Genomic DNA, 26,753 nt, shown 5'->3' with positions numbered 1-26,753 from the left:
TGGGGAGATTTTGTGGTTCAGGTGTTGTCGTACTACAGCGTTTTATTCACTTGTTCTAGCTTTCAGGGTACTAAATACATTTGGGCAAGGATGGTGAATGAAACTGGAGAATTTTGTGAGCAGTTGACAGTGATGTGTAAGCAAGCATGTCAGGTCTGTGAAACATATCTGAAAATATTCTGGGACACAGTTCACAGTTGTTTGGTTATTAGTCTGTTCAAAATTGATTCATTCAGCAGCTGTAGTTCCCCAAACATGTACAACTTTATAAATGACAATAATAAGCAGTTCATCCAGGACTAAAAGAACAGGAAGCTGCAGAAGAATGCATGATCTGAAAAAGCAGATCACAGCATCAACACTCCACCTATGGATTATTAATTGACGAATTTGCTCAAATCACTTTTATACTAAAAGAATTTTGAATGTTTCAAATATAAATGAAACCAGATGAAAAAAGGCACTAAATATTGTTTTGCAATGAAATCTCTTTGTGTACATGAAATGCTTCTGTGTCATGAGAAACATGTATTTCATGTCAGACACCTGAATCAAATACACAAGGAAATATTGGAAAAAAACATCATATTTTAGAAGAACTCACTACAGGTGACAGGTTTCATAACATGAAAAATATACATCAGTATTTTGTCTTTGTACATTAGGCAAAACTGCAATAGCTCAGTGAGAAGAATCATGAGATTGTGGACCAGGAGAAAGAGCAACAAACCAAACTGGGCACACATACTGTAAGGAAAACAATCATTCGCAAACAAAATTCCAGAAACCTTCAGCAAAAACAAACCAAAAAAATAATAAAAATAAATAAATAAAACCAAGATAAGCATGCATAACAATCTCCACTGAGGACAACACAGACGAAGAGAAGAGCAGCTGCTGTAATAGCAGAATACAGGATAATAGGACCTGAAATTTGAATAGGATATTCCAAATAAATGTGTACACATCATAGGAGGGGAGTTATTGCTACACCAAATTGTTGCCCATACCATAATTTTGCACGTGGTTTGCATGTGTACTGGCCAGGACATAAATTCAAATACCAGTGATACATAACTGTTGTCTTTCTTAGAACATTTTGTAAAACTTGCTCAATACAGGGTGAGGTGGCCAAGCATTTTATTTAGGAGGCACTTTTGAAAAAAGAATCAAACAAAAATTCTGCATGCACAAAAATTAACGGGTGTGTTGCCTTTCAGTTAACAGTGTGTGATGGTAAGACATAAATGCTTAAGAAAAAACAAACTTATGCTGGTACACGTGATGTTGAGTTCTCCAAGAACCCAACAGTTGTATTTTATCATATGGCGGAGTTCCACACAAAAAACAACAACAACCCTTCAGTCATATCCTTCTCGATTCCATCAAGCTCCTCACAGGTGACATTCCTTCAACAGCGTGGCGATTCTCCGCCTAACTGAGACCTCCTGTTAAAACAATCTAAAGAGAGACAATGCATGCTGGAACTGGGAAATGGAAAAAATAAGTATCTGAACCAGCGCTATTCATTTGGTCTAAGTGTCTTGACGGATGGAAAGGGAGCTTATATATTATCCGGTTTTGTCTGTGCTATATACATGTCTTTACAATATCTTCCTGAATGTTGAAGCAGTTCACAGACTTGAAAAATGTTTAATCATCTTCTGGGTTTTTTTTTTTTTTCATTTGAGTTGGCACTTGCTTGGCGGTTTTCTGTCAGCCTTTGTAGTCACTGTTATGTTCTATTGCAGCCTACAGTCGCCAGTCTATTCCTGCCAAAATAAAATGGAGGACAAGCCTGGCAACAGGGTGGAAGAGTGCAGGAAACAGTGCCATGTTGATTTTCAATTGGAGACCTGTTGGGGAGCAGGGAGACAGAAAGAAAGAATGGTGACAAAGCAGCAAGGCCAGTCACAATATCATAATACTTACAGGCAAGGGCACAAATAGTTATTGATAGAATGGACAGCAGCAGGTGTACAGCCTGTAACATGCAACCTTGCACCCCATGGACGTCAAGAATGAAGACGCCAAAAAATATACATAACAAGTCAACAGCAGCCACAGCTGTTTGCCTTGTCGGTATTGATGGAGCATGATGGCACTGAGATGCTTTCGGAGTGGAGCAACTCTTCTACAGGTTCTCGAACTGTTAAGAAAATGTAGCCCCTTCGAGGTGTTTTCGGGCCGCAACAATTGGGAACCATATTTCTAGGAACCCCTTTTTGAAAGAGCCACTTTAGCTCCAAGCTCAGGGTGGGTATTTTCATAACACAATAGGAACCACAAGTGACATTAATGTTCATTGATTGGTTAAAGAGAAGCTTTATCATACTTACCCTGAAAAAAATGAAGCTAAATCCTTGCTAAACATCACTCAAACGCAGTCTCTTGGCTTTTTCGTACACAGCGTGCCACTTTCCTCTTGAATGCACCGTGTCTGTCCTCCCGCCATTCTTTCTGCAGAGGAAGAAAAATGTAAATAAAATTTAGTTTGAGGACGGTGCATATTCTATTTGTACGCTCCATTAATTGTAATGAACAACAGTATTTATCAAGTAAACCTACTGCAGCATCCACGTTGGCTGGTGAGTCACCATTTGGGTCTGCCAGCATAGAGATAACACTAATCATGATGGTTTCCACTGTATGGATGGGCAGCCAGCGCTCCTCTGGTTTTTCATAACCGTACTTATCCTCCCCTGGCTCATGTAATATAGAAATACATACGTCTCCATTCTTGTCCACTAGGAAAAAGAAAATACAGATTATGTAATTAGGCATTCCCATTTTACAAGAGAGTGGTATTTGATCTTAATGCTCATTTGGGAGAGACATTTAGCTGCAACAAATGAATGAATGTAGTTTATGGACAATGCTTAAGACAGGGTTTCCCCCGTCGATTGGACTCAAATGTCACTTCCGCATTACATTTCTGAAATGTAATGTAATTAATAATAAACTTTATTAATCTTTTTTCTAGAACAAGGTACCATTATAACCCCTATGCCAAACAACTCTGTATGCACAAACTGTCTGTCACACATGATCGACATAACCAGCTCTAGCCAAAATGATTAAAAAAAACAAAAACAAAACTGGGAAATTGTTATGACAGCATCTGTCCCCATATATCTACATTTATAAGATCATGGTGATTTGATAACAGTGCGTCCCAAAATATTTCTCAACTGCATAAAATTCCTCTTCCATGATCTGACATAATTGTTAGAAGTGAACTCCACTGGTGTGCTGTATGCCACTGATAATTCCTTTGATCGAAAAAACCAAAAAAAAAACAAAAAAGGCAAGCGAAGCTTATGAACTAGAGCAAATAATATTCCTGACGTTGAGGTTAAAGTTCTGCAAGTAAGCATTCTGGCCTTAATGTTTACATCATTCACACACATGTACTGAACTGCAGGTCTTCTAGCAAAGACAAGTAACACACTGTAATTGTACCTACCATTAGGGTGCCAAATATCTGTGATGAATTTCATTTTAGGTGGCCTGAGAGGGTAGTCTTTGGGAAAAGTCAGGTGAGCTTTAAACACGCCACCTTCACTGTGAACAAACAAAAATGGATCCAAGACAGAAATCAATACAACAATAATTCAATATCGTGCAAGTGTCAAAAACATTCAAGCAGGGGCAGCAAAAAAAAACAACATAAAATAAAGCAAAGCCCCAACTCTATCTGCTGAACAAAACAAGTGATACTTACTAAAGTGTGTCTGGTGGCCCAATGATAAGAACTTCCCATCTGTAGAGATCATTATCCTCGATCAGGCCTGCAGAGAATCCCTCTACTGGGTTTTTGTTCAGCTCTGCAGAGAAATAGAAATGCCACGTTACACCATGTAGTCACTGGCTCACATTGTAGTTCCTGAAGAGTATGAACTGGACTGTGCTTTTCTGAAGACAATGTAACATGAAGAGGTGTCCCTTGGTTGGTTAAGGGAGGAGCAGCGCACTGCTGCTAAAGAACACCACCCCTACTTTGGTGTCACATTCACCAAAAGGAAAAAATGGAACAATTGCCTCCATCTCAGCTGGCAGAACACCTTGGTTTCTAGTCATTTTGTTTCATGTGTGTTCAGTGGTAGCTTACACAAGAGGTCAAAGATAACAGATTGCATAAGAAAGCTTCCGAGTGTGTTTTTGATCTAATGATATTTTTCTGCTGTTCTACTAAGAACTCTGCTAGGCTTGGATGGACCATTTGCTGGACACAGAGTGCCGCTGTTGATTAAAAGAACACATTTACTTTACAACTCCAAACAAGTGAAACAGTGAAAAAAATGTTAGCTATAGAACCACATGATTTATTGACACTGTCACATTTTTTTAAACACATTAACCTGATTTAGTAATTTCCAGAAATTTGCTAGACTGTTGATTTACAAGTATAATTTGGTTCAGGTCTGGGTGGAGCAGAAGATCTGAAACATAAAATATTCTGTCATAAATAAATAAATAAATCCTAGCCAGAAGCTGTAAAACATTTCTCCTCTCCGATGGTCTTTGTGTAAATCATGTGCTTACCTCTGCAAAAATAATGAAATGTAAGGGTAAATGCACCTGCAATATTTCATCAGAACCCCTTTATTTTCAAGTGTCTCATTGAACAATTCACACCCAAAAACACTTGAACTAACAAAAGCCTGTAAAAATGTAAAATCCTGCACTATGGAATGCAACTAGAAAGACAAGAATGACACGAACGGCAGTTACATGACAAAAATGCAGAGTTTTTTTTCTGAGCTGCAGACTACAAGATGTGTAAATCATGTAATTGGTTGAAAACACCTTATCTATAGAATTAGAAAAATAGTAAGACAACATGTTTACAATATTGGCAAATTTATTGTGGAGGATTTTTTTTTTTTACTTTTGACTGATCTATGATTTGATAAATGTGCTCCAAAAAAAAGACACTTTGAGGTCCCTTTGCCAACGTTATTCTCTTTCCATAGTGGTTTCATGAAGTCCTCCAACTTAATAAATAATGGAAAAATTAAACTGCTTTCTGTTCAGAGGGTTAAATGCACGAGTCAACATTGCTAAAAGGAAATATTTTGATTGGTTTCAATGTCTTAAAAATGTGTGAATATTTAATACATTGTGTATCTGTTGCTATAATAGCACATTAAAATTGAGGTGGCAATGAAAACCTCTATGAATTAAGAACTTATTCTGCTAACCACACAAGCTTTACCTTTATCCTGCCTGATTAAACTTTTCCCTTAGAGGGGCGAAACTCGAACTCAGTGATGGGCCGTGGGGTGAAACCAAACACGTATTGGGTTGTTCACATCCTGTTTCTTTCCATCTCCATTTATTTTACTTTGCTCATGCCAAACTGACACCTTGTTTAATGTGTCTCTCTGCTGTCAAATTATAAAAATAAATCATCAGGGTTCCTGCATATTGAAAATGTAAAATCTGTCACAAAAGCAGCATAAAAGGCATTTAAAAAAATGTTTCTATGTATATATCTTATCATCATTATAGTTATTAATATTATTTTATGTTTCCAAATCAAATATTATGGCAGACAAAGTCCACGCCCAGGTCCCACTCTTGGCAGCTGCAATAGCATGATTTAGATCACTTTCTTTAACTGTTTAATAAAAAAAGATGTGAAGCCTTAATCTCATATAAAGAGGAGATTTATAGGTCAGCTGCCTGACATTCATATAAAGTCCAATGGTGACATTTTCAAATCAACAATCTGTCTGGAAAAGGAATATATATATATATATATATATCTATCTCAATCGATAACGCCAACGATAACGTTACAGAACTGAAATACATGTAACATAAGTGCTGCAACCTAAATCTTATACAATCTGAGCTCGTCTCAGCTGCATTGGGTAGGTGTCTAGTATTAAGAGTTTCTAATTATAATTCGGTAGTGGCTGGTGGTAATGCGAGATTATCATTAGCCTGTTAGCTTGGCGTGTTGCAGAAAACAACAGTGACAAAAGCTACATTTAGCCCAAGATTTAGCAAAACAGTGCAGTTAGCGGGGGGAAATGGCTCGACTAAATACTTTTGAGTGGATTTATCAACACAGTAGAAAAACTGCACCATGTCAAATACACAACTAGTAAACACTGTGTAAAAAATGGGAAAAACCCATATGTTATGTCGAATATAACCTATGTAAACACATTCGACCGAGCAAACTGGGTGCTAACGCCAAGCTAGCCTATTTTAGCTAGCCAGATACTACACAGTTGATAGGACTTCTGACAGCTTTCAGCCCAAATCGATATGCGACGCCGAAGCATAGGAGCGTGAGTTGGTCTCTCCATGTACACAATGCGTTAACTTGAACTGTGGTAAATGTGTCTGCGGGCTTCCACCACCATATCTCTAAGTAGTTGATTTGTCCCGGGTTCAAGAAAACAGTTTGTGCCAGCACTATGGTTTGAATCAGCTAACGGCGGTGTTAGTTAGCTGTACTGTCGGCATTAAGGTTTCATTACCTGCGAGCTGTCTCCTGAGTAGCAGCGCTGACTGAGGCTCTGTCATATTTTAACGAATGTAAAGTAGCGATGCTGAGCAATAATATTTCGAGGTAACAGCGTTAAATTAACGTTCACTAAAAAGTCCTCCGTCCTCTCTATTTTCCGCTTAGCATTCTCGTCATTCTTCTTCTTCGCTGCCTGCTGATGCAGCTGCTCTGCCTCAGGTCTCCCTGCTGGGACTGCTTTTTCTTCTTCTTTGTTAAGGTTTTACAACAGATACAATCCTGATTGATGCACCACTGCCATCTTCTGAATATGTCTTTAATTTCAATAATTTTATTGTTTTTGCAGGATTTCGCCAAAACAGTTGTGTCAATTTTTATGAAACTCGGTGAAGGGTTGGGGTACGAACCACGGAATAACCCTTTAAATTTTGCAACTAATCCAAACAAATCGCGGGTGCGTTTTTATTTGTCTGATTGTTTTACTTTCTTTAACGTTGAATTTCTCGGCCTTTTATCAAAAAGAAAATCCGCTATATTGACAGCAAGTATTTAAAGTATTTATTGTATCTTTTGGCTGAAATTGTATGTAATTTAAATAACTATATTTTCATTTTTATTTTGTCACCTAAAACTCAGAATTGTTGTATATTTGGAGCTCAGAATGAATCCTTTAGGGGGTCCTCTTCCCCAGAGCCCATTATGTCACATGTTCCAAAATTTTTATCACAACAGTTTATGAGTGAAACTGGCTGGCTGACTGTCATGGACACAACTCAACAAAGATCCACGCATATTTGAAGAGTACGCAGAGGATGAAGATGAGGATGAAGAAACTGTGACTGCAGTAACTCATGGAGGAGATTTAATTTAATAATAATTTATCTCAGAACCAAATTCCATTCACAAAAGAAACATTTTAAATTGTAAATTGCATTGGTTGTTGTCATGCAGGCAGACTTAAGCGCCCATGCTTAGTACAAACATGTTGTTATCTGGCACTATTTTTGTTAATTTTTGCAATTGTATCACAGGAACCAATAAAAGGAATAAGGAACCATCCAGACAGTTTCTGGAGACGTCAGTGTAGTCTGACAACAGCAGCAATATGGTTAATCTGGCCATTCATGATGAGGGAAAGACTTGGAGGAAGTAAAGAGCTTGTGTAAACAAAGTGATTATTCAGCCCCTGTTTGTCTCCTATTTTGCAGAAACTTAAGGTGAATATTTGCAGGTTGATTCCTCATTCGTAATTGATTGGGACATGATCCATTTTGATAGGGCAGTGGTCTCCACATCTACACTCCAGTGCTTTCATCACAATCTCCAGGGACTGCAACAAAGAGTGGACAATTTTTTCCTCCTCTTTCATAACTGTGCTGTAGGCAAACAAAATTCCATCCATCCATCCATTTTCTTCCACTGGGGGCTGGAGCCTATCCCAGCGGCTTTTGGGAAAGAGGCGGGGTTCGCCCTGGACAGGTCACCAGTCCATCACAGGGTCAACACATAGAGACAAACATTCACACTCACAGCCACACCTGTGGTCAGTTTAGAGTATCAATCAGCCTCGTCCCCTCTTGATGTCTTTGGACTGTGGGAGGAAGCCAGAGTACCTGGAGAGAACCCATGCAGGAACAGGGAGAACATGGAGACTCCACACAGAAAAATCCTGTGCTGGAGCCGGGGCTCAAACCCAGAACCTTCTTGCTGTGAGGCGACAGTGCTGACCACTGCACCACCATGCCACCTGCAAACAAAATCCAATAAAGGTTTTTCAAATTCTTGCATATTTTATTTGAATGACAAATTAAGGGGAGGGGTGAAGGGCTGCAGTCTTTGATTTTACCACTAGATGACACTAGATCCTGCCTTGTTAGAGCTCTGAGTGCACTTGCACACTACATTGTCTCTGGCCCTCACAATCCAGAATTCAATCCCGCTCATGATAAACTAAGTACCATTTATGTATATTATTGTTCAGATTTTTTGGGTATAATTGTTTTATTTTCTCCTCACCCCCCCCCCCCTCAGAATTTAAGCAAGCATTTTTGTCAGATTAGCCTCACTAATCCATCTGGATTATGCAAGGGATAATCAACTCGTAGGTGTGCATTTCTATGGTTTTGGATGCATAACATGGAGGCAAATAACCACCCTCTGCTGTGCGTCGGGTAGTTATTTGCCTCTGCGAAGTGCATCCAAAACCGTATATATGCACACCTACAAGTTGATTATCCCACTTTTACCAAAAAAAGTTTTAAGAAGTACATGAGTTATTTTAACAACTGTATGAAGTTGGTTGCCAAAATCACTGCTCAAATATTTAATGTGTTTTGTCATCCGGGAATTAGTTCCAGCTGCTTGCTGTCTTGAAATGCTGTTATTTGCAACGAGAGATTGTGTTGAAATTTCTACAGTTTTCTACTTTCAAAATCAGCAGATTTAACTGCATTGAAACAATAAAATCAGACTTCAAGGCAGTAAAGTATTGAGTCTGGAGTTGATTTGAGCTTGTTAGATTACAGGAAAAAGGGTGCATGTTCTTGAAATTGTCTTTAGTTGTTTATTAGCCGTTAGTACGGAGGCTTTGACAGTTTACAGTTGCCATAGTTACATCTTGGGTGGCGGAGTCATTTTGAGTGAGTGATTAAGCCTACATCTAACTACTTGTGCATGTATACAGTTTTAGTAAACTCCCTGACAGCCAATCAGAAAAGAGTACTCAGCCTGACCATGGTATAACACCAAATACATCAGCCACCACTATGTGAGGTGACAGACTGCTGAGACTGTGAGTTCTCTAACCTTTTCCTTTTATAATGATTAGCAATGGTACCTTTTTCTGAAACATATCTGACTGTTCTTCTGTGGAGTTTTATGGAGTTTGGAATTTGTATGTGATGTATTAAATCTACTTCTTTCTCTTGGTTCGAAGCGAAGTAAAATCTGGTCAACTGGACGTAAGTTTATCTTGAAGACGTTTCACCTCTCATCCGAGAGGCTTCTTCAGTTCTAGTGAAGAGTGTGGAAACTCCAGCTTATAAACCTATGTGGGAGTGGTCAGTGCTATTGTGGTGGAAACGACCCTCCCGAGACTCACCTGGCCTCCCCAAACGACAGTCGTTGTGTGGTGTCAGGGAGTTTCAGGGGTGGTCGTTAGGGAGTTTCACCGACCACTCAGATGCTAATGGGCTGTGCTGGCATCAGCCATTCCACATGGGTCTTTCAGCTGAACTCTTTGGGGAAGCTTTGAAAGGACTTGGTTGTAAATAGGTGAAAGGAAATGTCGCAGTCCACCTCCTCTGTTCAAAAATGGTTTCTCTATCCTGACGTGGATGGCTTCTACAACTCCTCTTTCAAACCATCTGTCCTCTCTGTCGAGGATTTGATGAATGAGAACCTGAACAGACTTCTTTCTCTTGGGTTTTAACTGCAGTTACGCATTATAGTATGACTTATTATGTTGTGCTTTATTCTGTTAAAGATTCTATCCATGACAGTTTATTGTAGGTTCTTGTGACTGTCATTCTCAATATGAAATCAAACAGATAAAAGTTGTTAACTGCTTAAAAAAATAATTCTCAAATATGAAATTTAGCATGGCGGAATGGTGGTGCAGTGGTTAGCACTGTCGCTTCACAGCAAGAAGGTTCGGGGTTTGAGTCCCGGCTCGGGCACAGGATCTTTCTGTGTGGAGTCTGCATGTTCTGGACTAGGCTAATTGGATACTCTAAATTGACCGTAGGTGTGAATGATTGTCTGTCTCTGTATGTTGGCCCTGCAATATACTGGCGACCTGTCCAGGGTGAACCCCACCTCTCACCTGTAGCTGCTGGGATAGGCTCCAGCCCCCCCGTGACCCTTAATGGGAATAAGTGGAAGACAATGGATGGATAAAATTTAGCTTTGTCGATGATATTTTAGAAAAGAAATTCCTGATACACAGGAGTCTTGACACCTCAAAAAGTGTTACGGGAAGCCCTGCAAAACCTCAAGCAGATTTCTTCAAGTGTCCATTGGGACTCAAGTATGAGCTGAAAAGATTTTGGACATTAAATATCAAGGTGACAGTGACAGGAATACATTTCCGTGGTTTACAATCATGGTGTGGTGTTTCTAGTTTCTGCAAAATGTGAGGACAGTTTTGACCTTTAATGATTCATCTATTTCAGCTGAAACCAGACAGCTGTAACAAACAACACAAATAGTGAGGAGGATGTGGCGTGCCTCCGAATTGGAAGACAAGGCAAAAGATAGCCTTAAAATTTATAGGAAAGCCCTTCATAAAACTATAGCAGCCAATAACCTAGCATTACTAGAGGAAAATAAGAAAAAAACAAACCAAGGTTTCTCTTCAGCACTGGAGCTCTCTGCTTTCTCTCCAAGATTCTGGAGAAAGCAGTTGCTGAAAAGCTTTGTGACCTTCTTCAAAGCAATAGCTTATTTTAGGGCTTCCAATCAGGTTTCAGGATGAATCATAGCACAGAAACAGCATTATTTAAAGCTACTAATGACCTTCTACTGGCACCAGATCAGGGACTTATCTCTGTGCTGGTCTTTTTAGATCTTTGTGCAGCTTTTGATACCATTTATTATCATATCCATCCATCCATTTTCTACGCCTTATCCTCTTAAGGGTTCAGGGGGTGGGGGGGTAGAGTCGATCCCAGCTGCCTTCGAGCGAGAGGCGTTGTACACCCTGGACAACTCGCCAGGCCATCGCAGGGCCAACACATATAGACAGACAACCATTTGCTCCCATTGGGTCACATTATAAGTTAACACTCGATTCATTTTCATCGTTATGCAGATGATATGCTGAACTATCCAGTCAAGGCCAAATGAGCTGGTCTTATTCTTAGATTTGCCTCGTTTGAGTTTACTCACAAGGCAAGCATGAGTAAGCCATAAAACTGTATGCCGTCCTCGACAATCAGAACAATCGTCTTTTGTTTTTTTCAAAATTCTTGGAAGCATTTAGCATTCAGAGCTGTCCCACCATTTACTCAATCTAAACTTATGCTGGTCAAGTTAACGTGTCTGAAAGGAGAGCAGAGGGCTTCCACATTGAGTCGGTGTGTGACACAGTCAACCTCGCCCTACCACTGCTTATAGTATGCAACCAGATACTCAACCTGTTGTTGAGTATCTGGTTGCATCCTAAATTCCAGCACCCAATGCAATGCATCTTCACCCCCTTCAGAGGACTGTAGCAGATATTATCCCAGAGCTTCTTCTCTTTCGATGAAGGGATATTATTTGAGTGCACAAAGTAAGACAACAGATAAATTGACTAAACCCTTTGCACAGAAGTTGGACCTAGGTTGGGTTCTGATGGATGATCTATGCTTTGGAAATGCACACAACCACACTGCAAGTGCCTTTAAAGCGCATGTAATGATGAACAGTAAACTATCCTTCCTAACCCCCTGTGAAAGCTTCATTCAGCCAAAGGATCAGTGATGGCAGGGAGCAGAAAGACAGCTAAACCAGGCATGAAAAAAAAAGTCACAGAGCATACAATCACACATGCTTGCCTTGTGAATAAACTCAAACAAGGCAACTTGTTTAATAGAACTCAGAATGACAAAAGCGGTCTCCATCCATTGATTACAGAATTTTTTTAAAGGACTGTGGCTGTGCACATTTACAGAGATGAAACAAATAGCTGGATCACTCCTTTTTCCTTCAGAGTTCCCAGACAGTGCCTTCCCAACAACCATGAGCAGGCTCTTACCCATCTCATTTCCTTGCACCACACCTTAGATAAGAGGCCAGAGCTGAAAGATTAACTTGACACCTTGGAAGATATTTAAAAATGATCATGCTGAATTATCCCCTACACTGGATAAGGATGACTTTGGTATCTGCCGAGCTTTGGAGTCTACCACCCGTCAAAAGACTGGTCAAATCCAGTTGTGGGCTCAGGCGGCCTGTCCAAGAAGGTGTAAATATGCATGTGTGCTGACACAATAAAGATTGTGGAGAGGCATTTCTGCGTCAATGATGGGCTTGTGTCTCTACTCACTGCTGCAGAGGCTATTTATCTTCTGGAGAGAACTTCTCTGAAGAGCATCTCTCAGTGAGTCCAACCTTTGACTCCACAAAATTGGATACCTTTTATCCTGAAGATCATGAAAAGGGATTGAAAGATAAATATCTCCACAGAGACTGCATTCATGCAATGAAGCCTGAAAAATAGCAACAGATACACTCGTCTTTGCAGTGACAAACAGTGACCAACCTTTTACATCACGTGGGATTCTGCCAGTGAATAGTTTATTTGATCCCTTTGGACGAGTGGCCCCCATTACGCTAAAGGGGAGAGCCTTACCATGCAAGCTGCCTATGGATGCCTATGACTTTCAGAGAGCAGAATCACTGAGTGGTGATCATAGAGGGACTCACTTCAAGATTTGAAGGTAAATTTAGCTATTTGGTCTGACCTTACTATTCCCCAGCTGGATTTATGTGCAGCAGTGTTCGCATTGAATGGCAGTGCTCATTTTGGGAGAACTGGATCTTGAGCCAAATGATACCAAGATCTATTGTGACAGCAACGTTGTTTTGGGGTAGCTATTTGGGGTAGCTACCAAGCAATTCTTAGAGCCTAAACAGTGGCTCTCAAACACAATCCAGTTAATCTCGCCTCTTTTTCAGTCAAAGCTTTTTGCCTGGCTGCGACAATTTCATTTCTTAGACACAACCTTCTTTCACAAGGCAAGTAAGATCAAGCATTTAGTAAATGCTGTGCAATCCTGTTCACTCATATGAGTACAAGAACTGTACACATAGAGGTTGTCCAATCTATGGACACTTCAAGTTAAATAAATACACTCTCTTTTGTTATCCAGGAGCTTGCTAAACATATGAAATTGCTAGTTATTTAAATAGTTGAAAATCAAAGACAAAAAATGTACATTTCAAACTGCAATGCATTGTAAGAGTTGATCCGGAAATTGCTCATGATAAGCAAGACTTGCATGTTTGGTTTAAACTTGAGTCAGTAGAGGACGTAAGGACACTACTGGCTTACAGTTTGGAATGGGTCATCTTGATGGTAAATTAATCAAATTGACAGCACACTTCATTGCCGAACCTGTATGTCATGTTTTTAACTTGAGCCTCAAAGAAAATATATTCCCTCATTCTTGGAAAGTTACGAAAATCATTCCCATACCAAAGAACACTAGGAGCCCTTTCAGTGAAGAAAACACTTGACCAATCAGTGTTCTTTGTGTTTTAAGTAAACTTTTAGAAAAAATAGTATTTGATCAAATATGAATTACTTTTCAATTAATGACCTTGGCTCTGAGTTCCAATAAGCCTACAAAATGTATCACTCTACCTGCACAGCTTTAACTCAGATGACTGGTTATGTTAAAAAGATAAAAGTATTGTTGGTGCTGTTTTATTGGACTTCAGTGCAAAATTTGATGTTAGAGATCATGAACTATTATTGAAAAAAACTCTCTGCTTATGGTTTTAGTGTAGGAGCTGGTGACTGGTTAATGAGCTTGAGTGACAGGTCACGGTGTCTATTTTAGTGGAAGCTTCTCTGTTTAAAGAAAGTCTGATTGTGGTGTTCCCCAAGGAAGTTACCTTGGTCCACTCCTATTTTCCATTTTTACTGATGATTTGCCCCTTGTGTTAAATAAAACAACTACAATGATGTTTGTAGATGATTGCACATCATATAGATCCTCCAATAGCCTAGGTGAGCTTAATGTAATCTTGCAGAGAGAGCATGAAGGTGTATCTAATTGGGTGGAAAATAACAAACTAGTGCTAAATGCTTTGAAAACAAAATGTATGATTTTTGGATCCAACCATGCACTGAAAAAAGAGCTGTCCCTTTCTCTTTCAATAAGTGGTGTAACCCTGGAGTGGAGATTAAAGTGCAATCTTCTCGTTTTCCTTAGGAATATTCTGTCTCAAGCTAAACCCTAAGACTTTTATTCCAGGATTTTATATTTTCATGACAGACACCGTCATACCACAAGACAAGCAACATTAGGTCATATTATAGTCCAACACCCAAAACCAGTGTAATGCAGAAATCTATTTTGTATAGAGCCAGAACTCACTGGAATACATTACCAACTCCACTTGAAAAATCCTCCAGTTAAGTTTCAAAAAAACATCTTTAAAAGGGTTACTTTAAGTAAAAAGGTCTAACTCTTAAATAACCTTATTATAGCTGATTGTTACCATTTATCAGGAATATTGTATATTACTGTAATGTAAAAGAGCAAAATGTTTGGTGACTGTAAACATGAACTTTGCATATACACTGTACTGCATATTAGTGTAAATTTTTGAAAGAGGTGGGTGGGGATCGCGGTAGGGGAGGTGGGAGGGGCTTGTGGTGTAAGTTTATACATTTTTCTTGTGTAGTATTTTTGTAATGTATAGTTATGTCGTGATCATTTCTAGTATTTAATTGTTTTTATATGTGGATTCTAGGAAGAATCATGCTACTCCATCGACTACCGGGGTCCAATCAAACAAATAGATAAACAAATAAACATCTCCAGTGGTTGTAGAACAAACTTTGTGGGAGCCTCAAAGGAGTTGGGCTCCACCAATGTGAAAACAGACACCAGTGTCTAGAGGTATCTGAGCAAGCAAGGCTGCACTTTGGATTTAATCATCCCTATTCATCTGGCATGAGAGGTTCCTGGGAAAGAATGATCGTGGCTTGCAGGACCCTTGATTGTATACTGCTTGAGTTGATTTACACATCACAAATGAGGTATTTTGCACCGTTATGGCAGAGTTTTAAGCTATCTTAGATAATAGACCTCCTATACCAGTCTCAGTGGACCCTGATTAACTTCTCATCCTCTCACCTACAATGTTGCTCATAAAGAAAGATGGTGTACCTTCTCCACCAGGAAACTTCATAGACATGGACCGACTCAAGAGTTAATGGAGACAAGTGCAAAGACTCACAGACATGTTTTGGACACCCTGGAGGTGCAAATATCTGCCAGCCCCTCTAGCTTGTTGAGAGGGATATGATGCTTACCACGATCTCAAAGTTGGGGCCATTGTACTCGTGAAGGAAGATAAAATTTCTTGCAATGAGGGGGTTTTGGCCCTGGTCACCGTAATTTTCCCTAGCTCTGATAGCAAAGTATGCAATGTTTAGCTCAAAACTACCAATCAGGGCACACCGAAAACCTTCCTGACACTAATTTCCCAGGTTATCCTTTTTTGCCAGGAGAGGACAAGAGTAAATGGTAAATGGACTCAATTTATATTGCGCTTTTCTACCTTAGTGGCACTCAAAGCTCTTTACAATGTCATCTCATTCACGCTCACACTTACACACTGATGGTGAAGGCTGCCTTGCAAGGTGCCAACCTTGCATGGGTCAAGTATCTTGCTCAAGTACACTTCAACATGGTCACCAGGGTCAAGGATCGAACCAGCGACCCTTTGGTTGCTAGACAGCCACTCTACCCCTGAGCCATGCCACCATAATGGATAATTAGTTGTGACTCCAGAGTGTTCTGTCCGTAGGTTACTCTTATTTTGACTGTGTGATAGTGTGTTGGTCTCTTCAGGGACGAGGCAGAGAAAACAGGAAATGGAGGAAACAGGAGCCTCAGGAGTCATTCCTCAGCCATGAGCGTGCACAAGATTTAATTGCCAATTTGATTTTTCTGTGTTTAGCCCAAGTCTTAATGTACCTGGATAGGTAGAACTGACAAGTGGTCTGGGTGTTGTAAGGACCCATAGTAGCAGAAACAAACAGCACTGAAGCAATTTAAAATGAATAAATGAACATGGTGGCAAAATCCAGAAAAAAAAACTCAAAATGCACAAAACCATTATAGAGACAACACCTGGTGTTGATGAAAAATGTCTGAGGTCAACAAACTGGGAAGACAGGTAACTGACAGTGGAGCAAACACTGATAGCTTACTGACAAGACAGAATTATCTGCACACATCCTGGGGGGGGGGGGGGGGGGGGTCACAGGAAAGGGAATCTATTTATTAATTTGATTGATGTGCACATAGATACTTGAAAATAGAGTGAAACTTGGAGTGGTTAAGTTGCATTTTGTCATTTCTGTTTCATTTTATGTTCCAATCTACTTTGCGTCTGCATTCAATTATGGGAGCTTGATATTTTTATCCTGACTCATGTCTTTTGTGAAAGGAGTTTGGCAAACTGTCAAACCAGGGTTGCTGCATATCAAGGAGGACAGAGTTAGAGAAATTAAATTCAAATTCAATTTGGTGGCTGGTTCAGATGAGCTTCAGCCTTGAGTCCACAAGAAGGTTGTAGAATATTCTCTAACTTGTTGGGTTTACTGGCTTACTGGTTTACTTGTCCCGCAGGAAGCTAGACTTTCTGCAGGTCGATAAATATGTACAATACACAAGGCAAAGAAGTCTGCAATATAATGGCCTTCCTATGTAAATTAGATCACACCTCAATGTTAAATCCCCATTTGCAATAATTAAAGATTAGAAGGAACAGAGGGTGAGGTTAGGTGTGAATCCCCACAGAATTGGTATGGGTGTCAACAAAAGATTGTTCAACTGTCCAACAATCAGCAGCTGCAAACGAAGTATCATGGAAAAGCAGACAGTTAAACCAAGACACTGTAACACTTCTGACAATACAAAGATGAAAAAGGAGAATATAGTAAACCATTTCTTCTTCTTCAATAACAGAAACAGCCAGGTTGGGGCCAGATCTTCTGAATTTTCACACTATCCTGTTAAAGTTTTCAAGTTTTGCCTCATGGAACATTTTAAAAATCAATTGGAATGCATGAATATAGTCAAGAATGAATTGACAAGGGCAATCTAACTTTTTACTGAGTCTTTAATTCTTGTTAATGATTAACGAAGTGGAGATTATTGCATTTACAGTATGGGGACAGAAATAAACTAAACTAAAGTAAGAAACTAGAAGGCACTCAACCCAACGTATTAAAAACTATTAGAATTCGATATGTTAAAACACACTCCCAATTCTTCTTTGATGGAGGTAATAACTCAATTAAGAATACCAGTATTCATGCATCAATAAACAGGCCTTCCTCTCCTTCAAAAAAAATCTGCTTTAAACCACCTGACACCCACATCTGCACCCTCTCAAACCTTTTATCCATCTCTCGTGTACATTATCTCTATAGGGGAATTTAACAGTTTCATTTCCCAATGGTAATAATGACAGAAACCAAAGAGAGGAGAAGTGAATACGATAGCAGTGTTGCATCACAGTACAGATCTGTGTGAGAGCATATGACCAACCCAGAATGGGCCAGTCCTCCGGCTAACTCAATATTAACGCTCAGGGCTCAAATTCCTCCAGCCTCAGAGAGACGTTAGGAGCAACACTGTCATCTGACAATATGGAATGAACTCAGAGGATTATACGGGCGCAGATTCAACAACAAGTTTGTGAGGTTATTGTTTAATTCCAGATTTTATTGCGATAGCTTAGGGTTCTATCTGTATGTCAACGAGTGCATCAAGGCTTTGACAGCACAAAGTAGTGTAAGATGATTTTTAGTAGGTTAATTTCACTCCACGTTCATTTTTAAAGTGTATTTACAGAAAGCATGAGGCAATGTGATTCATGCTTGGACTTGACTTCTTTTTTAATCATCAGCTGTCTTCTTGTGTGTTAAGAAATTCTTCTCTGAATAGTATTTTTTTTCCTTTTTCTGTCGTGTTCACATGGTTGCAACAACTTGTTCTTGTGCACTTGTGTAATTGCCTCATGAGTAATAACTGATTTGCTCAAAATTCGATTAGTTGTGGGGGCTTAAATGCAATCGCTGTACGTATGCCATAAGGAGAATAAATGTACACTGAGGGATTCACTGAGTTACTTAATAAGATTTGTGTCCATTCCTGTGCACATGTTAATATGTTTGGTGACAGTATAAAGCAGGGTTTTGTAACTCAAAATACCTGGGGGAAGCTGATTGTCCAGGGCTGTCACAAGAAGGCCACTTCAAGTATTGAACTGTGCTATCTTTTGAAAGAGAATGCTATATTGAAGAACAATAGAATTGAGAAAGAACAGCTAGATAGAACTTTAACTTCTAAAAGTTTTCTTTGCACTGACTTGCTTCTACTTGTAATAAACCCAATATCGAACATAAAACGGATGGAGGCTGGTGATTAGTTTGCTGCCATGACTGATTTTCCGACTGAAGGGATCGTTATCATTTTTCTCTGTAATTTTATGAGGAAATTGAATACTACTATTACTGCTATTGCAACAACTATTACCATTAATAATGTATAAATACTACTACTACTAATAATAATGATGGAACCTGAGAGCCAAACTGGCTGTATGAAATCATGGGGCTGGTCATGTCTGACCCCTGGGCCATGAGTTTGAGACCACTGGTGGAAAGGTTGTCAGAGTTTCTTTGAGACTCGGTTAGCCGACTCATTCTCTGTTCCAGGTGAAGAAAGAGCTACTCAATATGGAGCCAAAGGGGTCTCACCAGGATGGGCCACTACCTCGAAGGAGTCTGGGCTCTATCTCTGGCCTGCACTACGGCTCCTTCATAAACAGCCTCTCATCGCTTACACCCAGGCCAGTGGAGACACCAGCCATTTCAAAGACACGAGCTTACGTAGCTGTTGCTGTACTCTGCTACATCAACCTGCTTAACTACATGGAGCGCTACACAATAGCAGGTTGGATTAGCCCACGTGTGCTCATGACAACACGGCCGCTCAACAAATGACTGACTGGCTTTTGTTGTCTGCAGGGGTCCTTCTCAACATTCAGACATTCTTTAATATTGGTGACAGTACAGCTGGACTTCTACAGACTGGTATGATGATGCACTCATACACGAACCTATTGATGAAGCACCTTCCTTAAGAGCTATGTATGTTCTCCATGTCACCCTCCATTGCCTAAAATGCAATGATGCAATATGTTCTGTAAGTCAGTTGCAGAACACTGGTGGCTATTGCAAGATAATGTGGTTCTGTCTCAGGTTTCTCAGATTTAGTACTCACTTTAATTTGAAATGTTTCATCTCTTATTATGCATAAAGACGTCAACTTGCTACATTACTATCAAATAATTGATGAAATATTAATGCACTTACAGTTTTTATCTGCAGCTTCCTGCTGTTTGCACCTCTCTTTGGTTACCTTGGTGACCGCTACAACCGGATATACATCATGGCTGGTGGTTTGAGCGTTTGGCTTGTGACTGCAACGGGCAGCTCTTTTGTCACTAAATCCGTAAGTGCGAAATTGATGTGGCCACAGTTTTTAAGGCGATATCACTTGTTGCAGGTCCTTGTTCCTTCTGCTTTCTTTTAATATTGTGAAATGTTAAAAGCCTTTGAATTTCAGCCTTTTAGATGTAGTATGTGTTTCATTTGAAAATAAATGTTCTTGATAAGTGTGAGCAGAGAGGAGCTATCATAGAATGGACATAGGAGCTCTATGTTGACCTGATCTGTCCAGTACTTCGGGCTTCTGGTGCTGATGCGAGGCCTGGTGGGAATAGGTGAGGCCAGCTACTCCACCGTAGCTCCTACCATCATAGGAGACCTGTTTACTGGGGCGCAACGGAGCATCATGATCTCTGCCTTCTACATCTTCATCCCTGTTGGGAGGTTGGGACATTCATTCCATCTTGCATGTGATAATCGGTGTAAATAAAGCTTTATTTGAATTGTAAACATATATATATATATATATATATATATATATATATATACACTGTATATATATACTGTATATATATATGTGTGTGTGTGTGTGTGTGTGTGTGTGTATGTATATATGAACATATATATATATATAAAATCAGTGTGTTTATGTGTGTATATACTGTATGTATACATATATACACACACATAAGTATGTATAATATGTGTGTGTGTGTGTGTGTGTGTGTAGTGTATATGTGTATGTAGGTATACATTTGTGGCAAATTTTAAAAACATTTCCTCTGTGAAGCGCAGAAATTTTGCATTCAGTTGATGTGGCAGTAACTTTGACCTTTGACCACCAAAAAGTTTCAGTTCACCCATGAGTACCAGCCAACGTTTGCGTCATATTTAAAGTCCCTTTAAGGCAGGGGTCTCAAACTGGTCCAGTAAAGGGCCGTGTGGCTGCAGGTTTTCATTCCAACCCAGCAAAAGCAACACCTGATCCAATAAATGAGCTGTGTGAACACAGCCTAATTGATTTAAGTAGAGTAGGTGTTGCTTTTGCTGGGTTGGAATGAAAACCTGCAGCCACACGGCCCTTTACTAGACCAGTTTGAGACCCCTGCTTTAAGGCATTGTTGAGATGATTTGTTATCCTGAATAGAACAGACAACCCAAAAACATAATGCATCTGGCCTGTGGTTACCACTGATACAGAGACATAGAGATAGGTTTATTTATATTATTTGATTATTTGGACCAGTGATTCCCAACCTGTAGGCCACGGCCAAGGTATTATAAGTGGGACGCCAAATGATTTCCAAAATAGTATGATATTTGAGGGAGGCGGAAATGTAATTATATAAAAATAAAAATTCTAAATAAAAATACTAAATAATGATTTAAATGTTAAAACTCAGTTAAATGTAAAAGGAGATTAAAATGTTTAAATATTATTTTCATTATTTTGTTTTTTTCTTTCAAGTATTACACGGGACAAGCAAATGAGAGACAGGAAATTTTGTTGTCATTGGCAAGACCGCGCTGTAGCGGGACCGATGCTGATGGGTGAAACTGGAGTGTAAGGATAGATAGCTGGCCAGCAACGGGGAGAATTGAAAGAAAAGAGAGACAAGATGATGATGGTGAATCGACAGGGGTTGGAGGTGGGCCCCGAGAATTTTTGAGACTCAAAAGTGGGCCCAGAGCTAGAAAAGGTTGACCACTGATTTAGACTAATGCATTATGACTAATCAATGTAGATAAAGTGTTGATCCACAACATAGTGAAATTTTATAAGCAAAAAATAGATAAATAAATATGAAACAATCAATTAAAATGATTTAATATAGCACAAATCAATGATTCAATGTAAAAGTAAAAAGTCGTTATAAAAATAGAATACATTTAAATAATGATAACTTGAAATAGAATAAGTATAAAAAAATAAAACCATAAAATCACACTATATTAGCTCAAAGTAATGTAGCAGATAATCTGGCTTTCTGCCTTGAACATGTCAATTTTTTTTTATGTCATTCTGATCTTTTCATATTATTTTAATTCCTGTTCTTTCATATTCTACTATCTTTTAGTCTTTTAGTTCTTAGCTCCAGTGTTTCCTCGTGGGGGCCCTCCACACTTGGAGGTGTGTCTGATCCACCCGTGGGGGCGTCGTCCTTGGGATCGTCCAGGCCCGGACAGCTGGGGGGCTCTGCATTATATGTGGAGTGTACCCGGTCTGTCTGGGTCGGGGGGCTCTCGGTGGCGGCGCTTCCTGTGGTTGTGAGCTGTGGCACCTTCCGGTGTGGATGGCTCCCACAGGTGGTCTTTCCTCTCTAGGATTTTCAGTGTCCTGTCATGTTTCTACTGACAGTCAGTGTGTGGTTGTGTGCATGCGTGTGTGTATGTGTATGTGTGTGTGTGTATGTGTGTGTGTGTGTGGGGGGGGGGGTGCGTGCATGCATGTATGTGGTCATGTGGGTTGGGAGGGGTGGGTTCTTAACATTTATTGTATTGTTTTATATTGTATTTGCTGTTGCTTGTTTTTATTTTTGTGAAGCACTTTGTGTTGCAATTTTATTGTATGAAAAGTGCTATATAAATAAAGTTTGCTTTGAAATGTTTTAGGTTATGGAGGTATTAAGCATAGCTTCGCAATATAATGTATCCTTTAAGTGCACTTAGAGCATTAAGAGCCATGATTAACAAAAAAAAAAACTTGTTCCAATTCTGATTTTGAAGATTAATATTAAAAACTGGCTCCAAAAAACTGAAAGCTCTACTTGAGTTGAACAAAAGAAGCAGTTTCAAATCAGCTACCACTTGAATCCCACGGCAATAAAAATCAATATGTACATTTGTGTAGACTCTTCTCTGTCAATACTAATTGACAGTCTACCATATTATCAGCTTTTTATGTCAATACAGTTGCTCTCAGTTGACTTAACACTTCTGTGTGTCCTCAGCGGTCTTGGATACATTACAGGATCATCAGTCACAAGCCTCACAGGAGACTGGCACTGGGCTCTCAGGGTGAGAGCACTTTACTTGTTTGTCATGGAAACAACAGTTGAAGCCTGACATTGATAACTATCTTTACATGTTTCTATGCTGTCAGATCACTCCTATTTTGGGTCTTGTGGGACTTATTTTGCTGGTATTTTTATGCCCAAACCCACCGAGAGGTGCGGCAGAAACCCACGGAGATGGAGTTAAAGGCCAGAGTTCGTATCTGGAGGACATCAAGTATCTTCTAAAGAAGTAAGACATGGAAACAAACATGGGCTTGTTGAGGCTGAGACTGATGTCGAATAAAAACCAGATGAAGATAAAGAACAGATTTGCAGCATAAATGTCAAGGCTCCATGTTGGACAAAATATGTGATGCTATTTGTGCATTTGTCCCCAAAAATATGATTAGCTATTAATATTTAATAATATTATCCCCCTCTAACCCCAGTAAAAGTTACGTGTGGTCATCACTCGGAGTGACGGCTATGGCATTCCTAACCGGAGCCCTGGCTTTCTGGATGCCTACGTTTCTATCCAGAGCTCAAGTGACCCAGGGACTCCGACCCCCATGCAGCAAGGAGCCCTGCAACTCCACAGACAGGTGCAGTGTGAATCATTCTGTATTTATTCTCATGTCCTCTCATCACTGTGAAGTTCTAACAACAACAATTACCTCTGCTCCTGGTACAGTTATATCTTCGGGGCTGTGACAGTGGTATCCGGAATTCTGGGAGTGGTGGTCGGCACTAGTTTATCCAGATGTTTGAGGGACAAAGTGCCAAATGCAGATCCACTCATCTGCTCCGTGGGCATGCTGGGATCAGTCCCCTGCCTCTTTATCACCATCTTTGTGGCATCAGTGAACATCCCAGTCACTTATGTAAGACTCACCCTGGCCTCTGATCACACCCCCAGAATTAAAAATAATTAACTTCTTCAAATGAGTCACGTCTCTGTCAAAGCTTGATCTTTTTTTTCCTCTGCAAAAAATGTATTCCTCCCTTTGAATAATTCAAGCATCAGCAAAATACTGAAACAAGTTCACAATAATTTGGGACAATGACAAAATGTCTAGAACAAGAAACATTCATCGTGATGATTTTATCCTTCTGACTGTCATTACTATCTTCTTAATGCACATCTCATTTTAGGTGTTCATTTTCATTGCTGAGGTGCTGCTGTCACTGAACTGGTCCCTTCTGGCTGACATACTCCTTGTGAGTCTGAATGTTGTCTTTGAAAACAGGAACCTTAAAGACAGCAGGTCCTTTAACATTCATTCTCCTTTTGTTCAGTATGTTGTGGTACCGACCAGAAGGGCAACAGCTGAAGCTCTTCAGATTTCAATGTGCCATCTTCTGGGTGATGCTGGGAGTCCTTACCTGATAGGAACGGTAAGAAATAGCTCCCCTCTCTGTTTGACAGTAATGCTTCATAAATTAGTGCTTCTGAACAGCTGCCGTCCTCACACTTGTGCCTGTAGATCTCTGATGCTGTACGTAGATCTAAACCCTCACCAGCTGAGTGGAGCTTCCCCAGTCTGCAGTACAGCTTCCTGCTCTGCCCTTTTATTGGGATCCTGGGTGGACTCTTTTTCCTCATGACTGCGCTGTACATTGATGAAGACAGGAGGTCTGCTCTGCAGCTGGTAGAAGGTAAATGGATAGTCTTGTTCTCTTCAATCTCTTTGGAAAATGCCTTTCATGGCTGACTTTGTATGAAAGGATGTGGAGAATAACTTCTAGACTAACCAAGATCCTGAACCTGATCCTCTTGAAACAAAACACAGAGAAGAAACTTCAGGTTTTGGAAGCTTAGTGGACAAAAGGAAGAGATGCTAACACTTCCCAGCCACTACCATTAATCATGCTAAGCTAACTTGCCATCAGCTGGTGCAGTGCAGAAGAGAGAAGGGCATCTATCTTCTTGTCAAACGAGTATATTTTCAGAAAGTTGGTGGGTTCCTTTAATACTAGTCACACACATGCTGAAGGGTTCAGCCCTTCTTTAACAATAGCTTTCTATTAAACACACATACTACGAGATAACGTTCCTTACTGAGTTAAGAACAGAATCGCATTATCTGTGCACAATCTCTAATAACACACTGACAGTCAGACCTGACAAAGGCAATGTTGTCTTTCTAGTTTGGATCAGTGTTAACATTCTCTCTGTCCTGTTGTACTGTTTAGTGAGACAGATACACCAGCAGGCCTCATCTCAGTAGATAACAGATGTTTTCCTCTCTAGCATGATTCAACATAGTGTTGTGAGTTTTTGAGTGTGTGTGTGTGTGTGTGTGTGTGTGTGTGTGTGTGTGATGTGTGATATTTCTACTGAGAGTTCTCCACTTGGATTTCAAGGAATGTTATATATGTGTGTGTGTGTGTGTGTGTGTGTGTGTGTGTGTGTGTGTGTGTGTGTGTGTGTGTGTGTGTGTGTGTGTGTGTGTGTGTGTGTGTGTGTTATTAGAACCTCTGCCTCAGGATGCCGCACCTGAGCCCTCCCTGGAACTAAGCAAGAAGGTGGAGGAGTAAAGAAGCAATCATGAAATGAATGTATTTATAAAATATTTAAACATCAGTCAAAAATGTAACTTAAATAAATTAAAAACTGCGGAAAGCAGGATGTTGAACTTGAGGGGGTGATTTGAATGCCCATTAAAGAAATACCTGTTATCATATTGTGTCGACAACCTTTATGTTTCTTGTCTTCAGCAGCAAAAACAAAAAGCACCCTGACAGCGTGTATGAGACATCATTGCATAGTTAATCAAGGAAGCATGCCGCACCTATTTAGAGATACAGAGTGCCGTTGAGTGATTGAATATTACAACAAATTCTAACGTTTCACGAAAAAGAATTGTCTGGGTTTTGACCTTTAAACAAATTTGATTGCAAAAAAAATACCACTCTTCCAACTTTTCAACCTATATATCCTTCAAATAGATTTTATTAATCATTTCTGATCAAAATTTGCTGGAAATGTTAATGAAGAGTCTTTTCTATGCTTAACAAATCTCATTTCAGTAGACCATGTACACCAGGGACACCAAAACATGAGTTTGGAGGGCCAACACTACAACTTAATGGTGGACCATGGCCCAAAATGCTATTGAGATCTAATGCTCGCTGAATTAATTATTATTTAAGCCTTTACAAAGAACTACAATTTAACAGTTTGTGTTTGAGAAGCAACAAATTACATTTTATACACTTTTTTTTACAGTACTCTGCTGCCTCAAATTGTACATACCAAAGGAAAAAAAATGAAGGATCTTGAATTTTTAAAGAGCATTTATCTCATAACATGGAAACAACTTAAAACATGATTCATAGTAGACTTTCAAAGGATTTTTTTTGTTATCATTTGGCCAGTTATCTCCATTTGTTTATAAATTGTATGTGTTGTGGGCGAAATCAAACAATATGGCAGGCCATTTTTTGGGGGCCAAGGGCCCACCCTGAGCAGCTCTGATTTATACATTATGCTTTAGATAATTCTCCAGACAACAAAACTAAATTGTGAATGAACTGGTCCATAAAAATACCGAGCTAATTGATCCTCCATCTTCCTGCAGGTGTTAATGGACCCTCTAGAGAATAGCTTTGCTGATACCAGATTTTTCAAATGGCCAATTGAGTTTCACATGCCCATCCCTGCTTGTTTTTCTTAATGACTCTCCTGAATTTTGCTGACACTTTTCTTCATTTCTCTTTCCCTTCTCGCCTGTTCTATGTAGAATACGCAGTTTTTACTCAGGTTCCCGTACTTAGAAGATTAACCTCTCGTCTATGAGGCCAAATAAAGGCAGGTGCTGCCCTCTAATGAGAACCAGAGGGGTCTCAGGCTGGACCACATGGTGCGGTAAAAGATAGACTTCCTGTAGAAATTTCAGTTATCTACTTTAAAGTGCTTGGAGGGACAGTTTGTTACACAGTCATCAGAAACCTACTTTCTCCAGTGTCCACCAGATGGCGCAGTTGCACCATTGTTAAAATTGCCATTATATTACTCCCAGTTGAGCACCAAACGTTTGTTGTTTAGGGACCATTGGTGAAGCTAACTGAAGCAACAAATGTGTAG

At 39.7% G+C, this 26,753-nt stretch overlaps 2 protein-coding genes across 4 annotated transcripts; one reads left to right on the top strand and one right to left on the bottom strand.

Annotated features, from left to right (window-relative positions):
* Positions 1–568: 568 nt before the first annotated feature.
* Positions 569–6,729, bottom strand: ube2g1a (ubiquitin-conjugating enzyme E2G 1a (UBC7 homolog, yeast)). The gene is made up of 6 exons (XM_086226276.1): positions 6,498–6,729; positions 3,725–3,827; positions 3,467–3,564; positions 2,569–2,747; positions 2,340–2,460; positions 569–1,856 (listed from the first exon to the last, which is right to left on the bottom strand). Exons 1-5 carry the CDS (start codon positions 6,541–6,543, stop codon positions 2,374–2,376), a joined length of 513 nt encoding a protein of 170 aa, XP_086082402.1. The 5' UTR covers positions 6,544–6,729; the 3' UTR covers positions 569–1,856; positions 2,340–2,373.
* On the top strand, positions 6,258–25,333 carry spns3 (SPNS lysolipid transporter 3, sphingosine-1-phosphate (putative)). Of its 3 annotated transcripts, none has more exons than XM_086226275.1 (13): positions 6,258–6,305; positions 18,936–19,173; positions 19,248–19,313; positions 19,598–19,734; positions 19,963–20,114; positions 22,622–22,688; positions 22,774–22,916; positions 23,116–23,268; positions 23,358–23,547; positions 23,819–23,884; positions 23,963–24,061; positions 24,151–24,322; positions 25,140–25,333. In XM_086226275.1, the coding sequence occupies exons 2-13, from the start codon at positions 18,957–18,959 to the stop codon at positions 25,202–25,204; spliced, it is 1,527 nt and encodes a 508-aa protein (XP_086082401.1). In that variant the 5' UTR covers positions 6,258–6,305; positions 18,936–18,956; the 3' UTR covers positions 25,205–25,333. The 3 variants fall into 3 exon arrangements, with proteins under 3 accessions (XP_086082401.1, XP_086082400.1, XP_086082399.1); XM_086226274.1 differs by lacking the exon at positions 6,258–6,305 and adding an exon at positions 9,100–9,275; XM_086226273.1 differs by lacking the exon at positions 6,258–6,305 and adding an exon at positions 17,792–17,918.
* The last annotated feature ends 1,420 nt before the right edge of the window (positions 25,334–26,753 follow it).

The sequence above is a fragment of the Aulostomus chinensis genome, chromosome 15 (assembly GCF_037954235.1).
Source record: "Aulostomus chinensis isolate RoL2024-O1b breed Wild chromosome 15, RoL_Achi_v1.0, whole genome shotgun sequence".
NCBI classification, from domain to species: Eukaryota; Metazoa; Chordata; class Actinopteri; order Syngnathiformes; family Aulostomidae; genus Aulostomus; species Aulostomus chinensis.
This window is presented reverse-complemented; position numbering and strand designations above follow the sequence as displayed.

Coding starts and splice junctions, on each gene's coding strand:
- ube2g1a (XM_086226276.1), bottom strand. CDS start 6,543: ATGACAGAGCCTCAGTCAGCGCTGCTACTCAGGAGACAGCTCGCAG. Junction 3,565..3,724: donor GGGCCACCAGACACACTTTA/GTAAGTATCACT, acceptor GTTTGTTCACAG/TGAAGGTGGCGTGTTTAAAG. Junction 2,748..3,466: donor AGATATTTGGCACCCTAATG/GTAGGTACAATT, acceptor TCTTTTTCCTAG/TGGACAAGAATGGAGACGTA.
- spns3 (XM_086226275.1), top strand. CDS start 18,957: ATGGAGCCAAAGGGGTCTCACCAGGATGGGCCACTACCTCGAAGGAGT. Junction 19,735..19,962: donor GCTCTTTTGTCACTAAATCC/GTAAGTGCGAAA, acceptor TGATCTGTCCAG/TACTTCGGGCTTCTGGTGCT. Junction 22,689..22,773: donor ACTGGCACTGGGCTCTCAGG/GTGAGAGCACTT, acceptor CTATGCTGTCAG/ATCACTCCTATTTTGGGTCT.